Source organism: Otolemur garnettii, unplaced genomic scaffold (assembly GCF_000181295.1).
Source record: "Otolemur garnettii isolate 467f Iridium unplaced genomic scaffold, OtoGar3 scaffold00063, whole genome shotgun sequence".
Lineage (NCBI taxonomy): Eukaryota > Metazoa > Chordata > Mammalia > Primates > Galagidae > Otolemur > Otolemur garnettii.
The window spans coordinates 8,395,985-8,407,794 of NW_003852458.1; the positions used below are offsets into that span (position 1 = coordinate 8,395,985).

The 11,810-nt window shown below is 38.9% G+C and overlaps 1 protein-coding gene across 1 annotated transcript in view; it reads left to right on the forward strand.

Annotated features, from left to right (window-relative positions):
• C7 (complement C7) overlaps positions 1 to 11,810 on the forward strand; it is a 56,818-nt gene that overhangs the window by 40,882 nt on the left and 4,126 nt on the right. Inside the window, exons 13-16 of the mRNA XM_003792955.3 lie at positions 1,632 to 1,719; positions 4,467 to 4,599; positions 5,226 to 5,417; positions 9,971 to 10,061. Coding sequence (XP_003793003.1) covers positions 1,632 to 1,719; positions 4,467 to 4,599; positions 5,226 to 5,417; positions 9,971 to 10,061 — 504 coding nt within the window. The remainder of the gene's footprint in view (positions 1 to 1,631; positions 1,720 to 4,466; positions 4,600 to 5,225; positions 5,418 to 9,970; positions 10,062 to 11,810) is intronic.

Here is an 11,810-nt window from a genome sequence, read left to right on the forward strand (position 1 = left end):
GGACCAGTTGAAGGAGAAAGGCACTTTGTGGCCAACTTGCCCTGTGGGCCTTGGGTTTTCCTGATGCCCTGTTAGGATGGGCGGGGTAACTGGGAGCAGTCCTGTGGAGTGGACACAGGTGGCCACTTTGGCATCAAGCAGATGCTATGTGACTTTGGGCATGTTACTTGTCACCCCTCTAAAATTAAAATAATAATAGTAGGTAAACTGATAAAAGAATGTCGTCAAATTAACTGAGGTTAAGCAGGTAAAGCTATCAGTACAGTGCCTGACACATACTGAGCATTCCGTAAGTGCTGTGTTACTTTGAAGAAAAGGCACTCCCTCTTATTTATTTTTTATCTTGGCACAACAAGTTCCTGTTTGCTGGGACCTTACAAAGGCTTTCTCAAAACTGCACACATCATGAATCATTTTCCTGGGCCAGAAGTCTTTATGCCTCACCCCGCTGCTCTATACCGTCCTCATTAAACTTTTCTAATCAGACTTGGTGAAAAAGATCTAGTGAGGTAATCTGAAGGTCACGTGAGTTGAAGGAAACAAGGCACATGGGTGCGTGGTGGAAGTGTGGGGAGGTGGGGTGCCTCATTCCTGTCTTTGGTGCCTTGTAACCTGACAACCACCATCATATCTTGACTGAAGAGGCTGCCAAATGAATGGATCCTGGTGGGGAAACAAAGCTGGTGTCAGTGCCCTGGGAGAATCAGGATCCAGGAGGCATTGAAGGAATTTCCACTCTTTCTGGGGCTCAGAGGAGGAGAATTATCTTCCTCTTCAGTACAAACAGTACTATTATGATAAATACTTCACATTTCTATGGTTCTTTGACTGGAATTAGTGAGATGCTATTAGAGTTTTTGTTTCCCTGTCTTTCTTTTAGGCTAGGTAGGATTCCTGCCCCAAACCTTGTCAAAACTTGCTTTCGCCAAAGAATGTGCTATCAGTTGTATATATTTCAGATAAAAGGTAGACACTAAGGTAGAAAGAGCATGATTATAGGACCCTAACTGACTGGGTGTAAATCCAGCTCTGACATTGATTTACTTATAACTTGGATGGGTTATCCAAAGTTTCGGTGCCTTTGTTATTCTCCAGTTGTCTCATAAATTTGTTGGGAGTATGAATTAAGGTAATGCAGAACAACTGCCATGGCGCCTGGTGCATAGTAAATGCTCAATAAAAGGTAGTTTTAATTTTGTGTTACTTCCCTCTTGGGATTACTAACTAATTACCTTATTTTCAATATAGAATTAATTCTATGTTAAATGAATTTCAGAACCAAAGAGCAGGAAAAAGTGGGTACTGAGATAGGGAACCTCTAGACATCATAAAGTAGTTATGTTGCCCAAAGACTTTATTTTTTTTCCTTTTCGTCCTTTTTATTTGTTTTCACACTACTAAGTTAGTAGCTATTTGACTCACTATCTTTGGAAACTTGAGCTTATGTTTGTGTTTGCACCACAGAATACGATCAGATGTGGGATTCTGAAAATGATAAAATTATCACACTAACATACTTAAATGAACAGAGTCCCTTCAGATGCAAAGGAAAAATAAAATGTGATACAAAATGTTTATTTAAACTGTGGAAATCAATCACATTCATTATTTTCATTTCTTTTTTCTTTCAGATTGCTTGAACCTCATTGTTTTCCTTTGTCTTTGGTTCCAACAGAATTTTGTCCATCACCTCCGGTCTTGAAAGATGGATTTGTACAGGTTTGTTATGAAATATATTTTTTTCTTTATAATAATCTAAGTTTTATCTGTCTACTGAGACTGTAATGTATTTTCTTCTTTTGTGGGGAAACAGCACTAAAATATTTTATATGTCCATTTCAGTTTCAGTGGTGAGGGTTTTAGTTCATGACTTCTCTTCTTTGGCCTAAGGTGGTTCATATTCTGCAGGAGGCAGTATATCTTGTGTGGCGTGGGAAACCGATACAGCCATCCAGTGAATCAGAAATATAACTGTGCCAGAGGGCTTCTACACATTGCCACTCTGAACACCAAATACCAATCTATAAGCAAGTTCTTCAACTCAGAGAACTTTTCTTATTTTTGCCACTGAAAGAAGACTTTTCTTGCCCTTATAATTCTGAACTTAAGATAAAGTATACATGGGTGTCCAACCTGCAGCCTGCGGGCTGCATGCTGATTTTGTGAAGACTTTTTTTGCTTATCTGTGTTTTTGGATATCATGAAAAATATGCAGGGACTTTTTTTTCCTGCTAATCAACTTTCCTTAGTGTTCATGTATTTAACATGTGGCCAGTGACAACTCTTATTTTTCCAATGAGTGGAAGAGAAAAAAAAAGTTGAACATCCCTGAATTAGTAAATTTATTCCAGGAGCCAATAAAATATTTAGCAAGTTTCTGGTGAGATGGGGGGGTGTCATTGAACTTTGAGCAATTTCTTGTTTAGGAAGAAATATTGTCTTTCTAGGGACTTTACTTGTCTTTGGGGACATTTTATTTAGTGCTGTTCTCAGTCCTTGTTATAGTGAGGTCTTTGCCCCAACCCCCAGTGAAGGCTCCTCATGGCTCACACATGGAGATACTGTTCATGGGATTCTCTTACTGCTGCCCCACCCTTGCTTTCCTCATAAGGAAATTTACCTCTCAAATTCCAGGCCCTTGAGCACACATTCACTGAGATTTTGCCCAAATGTAGATTGAGAGACAAAAATAGTATGTGTATGTGTGTGTGTGTAGGGAGGGGTGACAGAGAGAGCACATGTGTGAACCTAACATCTCTATACTCATACTGTGTCGCCACAATCCATGGAGTTTCTGGATGAAACATGCTCAGAGAATAGTGTATGTATGTGTGTGTGTGTGTGTGGGGGGTGACAGAGAGAGAGCGTGATGAGCCTAACATCTCTATACTCATACTGTGTCACCACAGTCACCACAATCCGGAATTCCTGGATGAAACATGCTCAGAGAATAAGGCCAAGCAAACCTATGTACTTTAGCAAACCATGAAGCTATTGCCCTAAACTCCATTGCACGTTTAGTTAGTGCCAGGGGTCCCAAGCACTGCTCTATGGACTGGCTACATCAGAGTCACCCAGGGAATTTCAAACCAGAGATTGCTAGTTGCCCTTGTCCTCCACACTTTCTGATTCTATAGGTTTGGGGTAAAGCCTGGGAGTCTATTTTTTACATTACTATGAGAGGTTCTGATACAGAGCCAAGTTTGGATGCTGTTCAATTAGACTTCCGTATATACAAGCACATTTTCTCTTTGTAGAGAAAGGCATAGGGCTTGACTCAAAGGAGAACATGTGTGCTTCCCTGTTCTCAAACCTCAGCATCAACCTGGGTCTCTATGTCCTACCATCTTCCATGGTGGCACCAGACTGGGCCAAGAGGAGCAAGATTGACAATGAGAAGAAGGAAGCACTGGGAGATTTCGTTCTGATTCCTTGAGCAGGTCTGGTCTAGGTGCCAGTTCCAACCACTCTCCCAGCTCTGAGTTTCTTCACCATTCCCTTGTGTATCAGAAGGGTAAGGAAAAGAACCAAGAAATACCCCAAATAAGCATGGCTACCTCTTTATGGGTTCAGACTTTAAACTTCTTCTTGCTTTGCTATCAACAACCACATTCTGTCATATTAGGTTAATGAAATGTCTTTGAATCTGACCTGGCCCCAGCAACTTTCCATACTGATAGATTGGGGCTGGAAGGTAGAAAGGGAGAAGATCAATATATGTTTCCCTTAAAAATCATCAGTGAGAACCTTTAGTTGACATGCTGATAGGATCTGAATAGTCCTGCTGGCATTTTTAAAGGCAGCATTCCCAAAAAACAGCCCATGTTACCTTAATATGAAAAGTTGATTGACAACAATATTCCCCAAATCTGATAAAACCCTGCTTTTTCCTATAAGTAAAAAAGGAAGAACTTATTTGGACAGTGTTCACTAAAGTAATTTTAGTAAAATGGTCAGTATAGTGCTTGGTATTTCAGGAACAATCAATATGTTATGGTGCAGTGGCATTAATGACTTTATTTATTTATTTTTATTAAATGATAGCTGTGCACATTAATGTAATCACGGGGTACAGTGTGGTGTGGTGTTTTCATGTACAATTTGAAATATTTTCATCAAACTGGTTAACATATCCTTTATGTCATTTTCTTAGTTATTGTGTTAAGATGTTTATATTCTACTTTTAGAAAGATTCACTTGTACCCTTGTAAGATAAACTATAGAGGTGATCCCTCCAATCACCCTCCCTCCACCAATCCACCCCCTCCCCTCCGCTTAATGACTTTATTTTAATTGATGATGGTACCAGTGTTATTTACTATACAGGGAAAAATGTTTTATAGACACTTTTCTGAATCAGTTATTTAAATGTACATTGTCTCATGATTAAAAGAAGATATGATTTATAGTCCAAATATATGCAAAAATAGATACTCTTCCTCCTTACATTTCCTATTTTTGTTTAGGATGAAGGTACCATGTTTCCTGTTGGGAAAAATATAAAGTACACATGCAATGAAGGATACTCTCTTATTGGAGACCCTGTGGCCAGATGTGGAGAAGACTTACAGTGGCTTGTTGGGGAAATGCACTGTCAGAGTAAGTGGTCTCCGTCGTAGAGTGTAGAGTATAATTTAAGATGAGAAAATTATGTAGAATTCTTGAGTGTGTCAAGACGCACTTAAATTCTTCTTGTATGTGTCAAGAAGTAGCCACTCACCAAATGCCCCATGTCTTGCCTCCCTTTTTCTGAAAGACTGATATGATGCTGTCCATGTCGCAGGAGTGACTTGCATAAGCCTTCAGCCTTCTCTAGTTGGTAATGTTCCTATTCAGTGAAATCAATTTTATTGCAGTTGTAAAATTTCTGGTGCAAATTAAAATAGGCTAGGGGACTCTGTTAGGTAAACTCATTAGCATATGCTGTGGTGTTTAAAGACTAGGAGTGCACCATGAGCAATTATGTCCTTAAATGCCTTGCATCCCATTTTGTTCAGATAGCGACATCCGAATGAGAGCATTTGCATGTTGTACCACCCTAAAACTACTTCTTGATCTGTGGGACATATCTTTCAGGCCACCATCACAGTGAGGTCACTTTTTCCTCCTTATCCTCTGATCTGAAAAAGCAGAACAAATGTATCAACACTTTTAAGGCTCTCATTTAATAAAAAGATGGTTTAAAAAAGCAACGACCCTTATATTCTGCTCCCTTTTATCTTTAGAAATCGCCTGTGTTCTGCCTGTACTGATGGATGGCATACAGAGTCACCCCCGCAAACCCTTCTACAGCGTTGGCGAGAAGGTGACCTTTTCCTGTTCAGGTGGCATGTCTTTAGAAGGTCCTTCAGCTTTTCTCTGTGGCTCCAGCCTGAAGTGGAGTCCTGAGATGAAAAATGCCCGGTGTGTGCAAAAAGGTGAGCGGCTTGTGCGCCTGACTGAGGACAGGTGCACTCAGGCGAGTGAGAGTTCTTGTGGTGACCTTCATGGTACTACGTTATCGTAACTGAGTCATTGCCTCCATCCCTGCCCCCTTTGAGGAAGTCAGTTTATAGATTGGGTAACATTTTTTCTTTTTATCAAATGGTACAAAAAGACTCATGGAATGCCAGGAAAGGTAGGGATAGCTCTAGTGAGTCTGAAACATTTAACTTAAATCCTTCATGTGAAAGATGAGCTTTATATATGTTACGGTGCTGAGAAAATAAAGGATTTTTGGTAAAAGTGAAATAGCTTATGTGATCCGAAGGGAAAGCAGACTAATAAAGAATTTGAAAATGAATTTTTGGTTTTCTCCTGATTTTTTTTCCTGTTCTTTCACTAAGTACAGAATTGAGGTCATAATTTGTTTGAAATTCTTTTTTTTTTTCATTTTTGGACTCTTAGAGAATTTATTGGTATTTTTTAAATTGGAAATTGAAAAGGCATTTTCACTTAATATTGCAAAGCAGACATTACCGAAGGGAAAGAGTGGTGGTTTGTGAAGTTGTTCTTAATAATTGAAACCCCCAAATCCAGTATTTTGAACACCAGAGCAATTAAAATGGCTTTTAAGAACCTGAAGTAGGAAGGGATTCAAAAAGTGAAACTACTTCTTTTTGGAGATGATTTGTGATGAGGTGGATTTATTTTAAAATAACTTCCTATTTCTTCTTTGTTTACATTTGTTTAATAAGTGGAAATATATTGACAAGAAAAACAAGAATGAAGAAAAACTCACCTGTGTGTTATTTTATATAAAAGTCATGTATTTCTTTAATACATGACTTTTGAGCCAATGTTAGAATTTGTCTTTTATAGTAAGGATGGAGTCCTAGATTCTATGAATGATACTGTTAGGTGAATTACATGCTTACAACAAAATGCTCCTTGTGACAAAGCATGGTGGATGGGCACCCAGCATGCCCAGTGGAGTGACTCCTATGCCAGGACTGATAGGCCCTTTTGCTGTCAAGACCCCATATCAGAAGACAATTGCTTTGCTTTCTACATACATTAGAACATAAATATGAGTTTACTTGGGATATTTAAAGTAATAGACCTGTACCTCTAATTCTAAAATGAAAGAGCACAATATACAGTCGATGAGATGACACCTCTGTTCCACATGAGACGGTAGACTAGTCTTCTAAAATGCCTCAGTTATTTTACATAATTTCATATGAAGTTTCTCCCACTCAGTAACAAATTCTATTAAAGTTGGTTTTAATCAAGGATATTCTCCAAGTCTGTGTGTTTTTCTGAAGATGTGTATGACAATAATATCTACCCTTAAAATACGGCTATAACAAACAAAAACATCTAAGGTTTATCAGACTCCAAAACTGATACTTTAAAATACTGGCTATTTCTGTATTTAGCCTTTTCTTTTTTTATTGTGGTAAATGTTCATAACATGAAACTTACCATTTTAATCATTTGTTAAATCCAAAGTTCAGTGGCATTAGTTTCCATTGTTGTTCAACCATCACCGTCATCTACCTCCAGAATTTTTTCATTTTTCCAAACTGAGATTCAGTACTCGTTAGACACTAATCCCTCATTCTCCCATATGTTCATTATATTTTAGTCTTCTCTTCTCCTCTCCTCTTCTCTATCTTTCTTTCCTTTTTTTTTTGGAGACAGAGTTTTACTATGTTGCCCTCAGTAGAGTGCCTTGCCATCATGGCTCACAACAACCTCAAACTCTTGGGCTTAGGCTCAGTGACTGTAGCTCAGTGGCCAGGGTGCCAGCCACATACACTGGAGCTGGTGAGTTCAAATCTCGCCCAGCCTGCCAAACAACAATGTCAACTGCAACGAAAAAGAAAATAGCTGGGCATTGTGGCAGGCAACTATAGTCCCACTACTTGGGGGGCTGAGGCAAGGGAATCTCTTAAGCCCAAGACTTTGAGGTTGCTGTGAGCTATAATGCCATGGTACTCTACTGAGGGTGATTAAGTGAGTCTCTGTCTCAAAAAAAAAAAAAAAAAGAATAAAAAAAAGCAGAAAACAAAAAATATTCTTGGGCTGAAACAATTCTCTTGCCTCAGCCTCCGAAGTAGCTGGGACCATAGGTGCCCACCACAATGCCTAGTTATGTTTTGTTGCAGTTGTCATTGTTGGTTAGCTGGCCTGGGCCAGCTGTAAACAGTATGCTATAGGTGCCAAGCCCCTTTACTTATTTATTTATTTATTTTGAGACAGAGGCTCACTCTCTCCAGGTAAGAGTTGGTCCAGGTGAGAGTGTCATGGCCTCAGCCTAACTCTCAGCAGCCTCAAACTCCTGGGCTCAAGTGATCCTCCTGCCTCTGCCTTCTGAGTAGCGAGGACTGCAGGCACCTGCCACAGTGCCAGGCTAATTTTTTAAATTTTAATAGAGAGTAATTCTCCCATCTCAGCCTTCTAGGGTTCTAGGATTACAGGCATGAGCCACTGTGCTCAACCAGTATATTCATCTTGATATGAAGATATTTGGTTTTAAAATAGCAAAGGTATATACTCTCAGTGGACCTTAAGAATGTGTTTATTTGGTTAAACAAGCTATAGAGCTGACAAAGCTATATTCTTCTTAAATTAAAAAATATTTGCAGTTAAGGTTAATCTAGGTCCTGCTATCAGTGATTTTTCACAAGGAAATCATAGCAAACATTTGAACTTTAAAATTTCAAAATTTATCTGAAAATAAATTTCTAGTTATAGTGCAGAACTAATTTATGTGAATTGATATTAAATTTAAGTACATTTCGATTAAACCTTCCAAATCTCAATGTTATTGGAACTTGGAGCATGGGGGCCTATTCTGTGCGTTATAGCATGTTCAGGAGCACCCGTGGTATCTATCCACCAGATGCCAGTAGCATCCAGCAGGTGTGAAAATCAGAAATGTCCCAGGGAGGCAAAAAGGCTTCTGGTTGAGAAGCATTGAAGTCGACCAGTGTTTTCCCACCTTTTTTATCTCATGGCAGAAAAAGAACTTATAGTTAAGCTTCTATGGCACACTTAAATTATGTTGATCAAAAAAAGAGTAAAAAAATAATATACTTAATATGCTTTGAACTTCTTTTGAAATAATTTAATTAATGATCTTTAACAATTTTCATGACACAACTAAGTTCCCCTCCGGGCACACCAGTGTGCACACTCGTTGAAAAATCACTGATGTAGACAATACCACTTTAAAAAAGCATTTTATTTGGGGGTAATTTTAGATCTCAGAAAAGTTGCAGGTATAGTTTCTACACACCTTTCACTCATTCTTCCCATAATATTAACATCTTACAGAACTTCTCGCAACTTGGTTGGTTAAAACTAAGAAATTAATATACAATGCTATTGACTAGTTTTTTCACTAATGTCCTTTTTATGTTCTAAGATCCGATTCAGGGGAACACCACTGATGTTCAGGATAATGCCATTTTAAGATGAAGTGCTGAAAGTAAAGAATGAGGACTTGTCACAGAAATTGCTGGCCAAGCAGGCATGCTTCACATTGCTGCCATTTTTATAAGTTTATGGATTGTTCTTGAGATTATATTGTCATGTCTAAAGCTCTTAAATGTTCTAAAGTAAGGAAGTGTTCCATAGCTTGTATATCAAAAACAGGCTCTTCAGATATATATAAATGAGCGCCTACTTTTATGATGCAAAAGTGTATCCCAATGAATTTCATTGTAATGAAGCTGGTAGGGAGGTGAAAAATCCCACGGTTATTATTCCCATTATAGTCAGGGCTAGCCGAGGCAATGGTAGTCCAATTATGCCTTTCCAGGCAGGACCAGGGTGTTTTCCTGTCAAAACTAGAATGAGGGTTGACTTCTTATTAGTTTCTATAAAATGCAAAGATGAGAAAGAATTTTATTAATGTACGAATGCCTCCAGACATCCGCTCCCTGTTGAGGGAGACCATTTGCACATAAGAGGTTGCTGCAAATCTCCTCGGGGCCCCAGGGGGTTCTCTTCTTTGTGGATCCATCAAGTTATGTCGCTGCTTTCTGTCCCATTCTAGGGACAATGGGCAAATTTGAACCCAAACTCCAAACCGTTTATAGACACCAACTTTTTGAAAGAGAGCCCCTTTACTGGTCTTGGATTCAGATAAATGGGGACTTAATTCCTGGCTTCACCAATGTGTTGAACCTATGAATTAACACCAGTTTTCTAAGTTTTCTGATGTTTAGTTTTCTCATCTCTTAAATGGGCATTTTTTAGGGAAGCTTAAATATCCAAATGTATAAAAAGCGCACGACCAGTTGTAAATGCTCAAGAAATAGTAGCTATTATTACCAGGGCGATTGTTGGTAGAGTGTTCCCGGGAATACCTTGTCTTGAAAAGGCTTTACAGATTTACTATCATTTTGTTACTATGTAGATTCATTGTACTTGAGAACATTACAGACCTTGCTTCACTGCTTCAATAATTCAAATAATACCTTGTCTACGGTGAAGAATCTCTTCTAACAATCGCATCGCCCTTATCTTTTTCTTTTAGATGCTCCTTTAACACAAGCCGTGCCTGGATGTCAGCGCTGGGAGAAACTGCAGAATTCAAGATGTGTTTGTAAGATGCCCTATGAATGTGGGTAAGAACTGCTTTCACTCACTTCTCTGTTTTATTTTATTCAAGATAAATGGGATGATAGATTAGATGTCTCCGTTAGATTGAACGTCTTGCTTACCAAGAGTTGAGGGTCTTTGCGTTTTCATCTGCCCGTTATTTGTCTGTCTCACCAGGGCTGACATCTGTGGCATAAAGCAGTGGTCTAATCTGGCTAATGATGAGGGCACTATTTGGACACTGCTTGTGTTATATATAAAGTGGAGCAAGACGACAAAACTGTCACCTCGGATTTAGAGCTTTAGAGGATTAGAGGTGCAGTTCTTTGGGGACATAAGCTCTTAAGGCAACATAGAGAAAAGAGCATCTACTTTTCCTGATTCTTGAGCATCTTCTCTCGATTTGCATGATAAAATTGCCACCGACTTGAAATTACTCCGTTGTAGGAGGAAATCCGAAGTAGTTATGAGAAGTCTGTGTCATGATCACAGAGGATACCATTAAATTAGGTCAAGAAGAGGTTTATTAGCAGGACTAATTAAAAAGTGAGCCGAGCAAAGGAAATGACTAGCCTCAGGGCAGTCCTGGACTGGTCACAGCTGGGCCACATGTCCACACCCAGGCCTGAAGGAGTGCAGAGGGGTGGTCAGGAAACCCCGGAGACAGCCAGGGCTCTGTAGAGATGGCCCTGAGAAAGAGCTGACATTTGTTTTAGGAACCTCAGAGACTCCACAGTCGTGAGCTGGGGGAACAAACATGCCAGGAGCACTTTCCCCCCTTCTTGCAGTCTCCTGTCTGTGCTTCCACATGATCAAATCCCCGAAACTGGAGGATGAGGAAGCCCAGGCTGTGGTCCATACACACCAGTCTTCCAGGCAGGTGCAGCAGAGCTGCTGGGGGGTGGATCTGGAGAGGAAACAGGTGATCTCTGGCCCCCAAATTTACTGATTAATTTTAAGGTCAAATTGCTAAGTGTAGAAGATAAATGTCTTAACAGAATAACACAATAATTAATAAATGTCTTAACACAGAAAATGCTGTGAAGGCTATGTTAACCAGTTTGATGAAAATATTTCAAATCGTATATAAAACCAGCACATTGTACCCTATCATTGCATTAATGTACACAGATATGATTTAATAATAAAAAAAGAATCAACACAAATATGAATTTGCTGATAAATTTCTTGGCTTTTAGTTATTATGGTCATCAAAACCCTTATTCAACTTCTTGAACCTACAGGAGGTAGGGATCTTATATAGTAACTTCTGACATGCTGAAGAACATGACTAAATGGTATGAATGGAAATTGTGGTCAGCCCAGACACTTTCTGATTTTGATGTCCTGGCTCTGCTGCTATTCTCAAATAACCACTGTTTACTGTGATTCATTCTCATCCTTTCTAACTTCCCCAGTTTATTTATCTTCAGTCTCTTGTTTGTAGACATGGTATAAGCTTTCATGTCATTTCATGGTCTCAGGTACTGATAACAAGGTAGTATTTTAAAGTCTCTGCCCTTTCAGCTGCTCTGAGTAGTTCTATCTAAAGTTTAAATGAACAGATCAAAAGATAGATTTGTTTCTGTTATATTAATAACTCTAAGTAAATTTAGCTCTTGGTCAAAGAGGAAAATATTAGAACTAAATAAAATATGTGAATATAGACTCTGACTCCATCTGGAATATAAAAATGATTTGTTTTCTAAACTTTCACGTTTAGCAATTGGTGCCCTTATCCATCAGCGCTGGAAATGTGGGTTTTTTAACTAGTG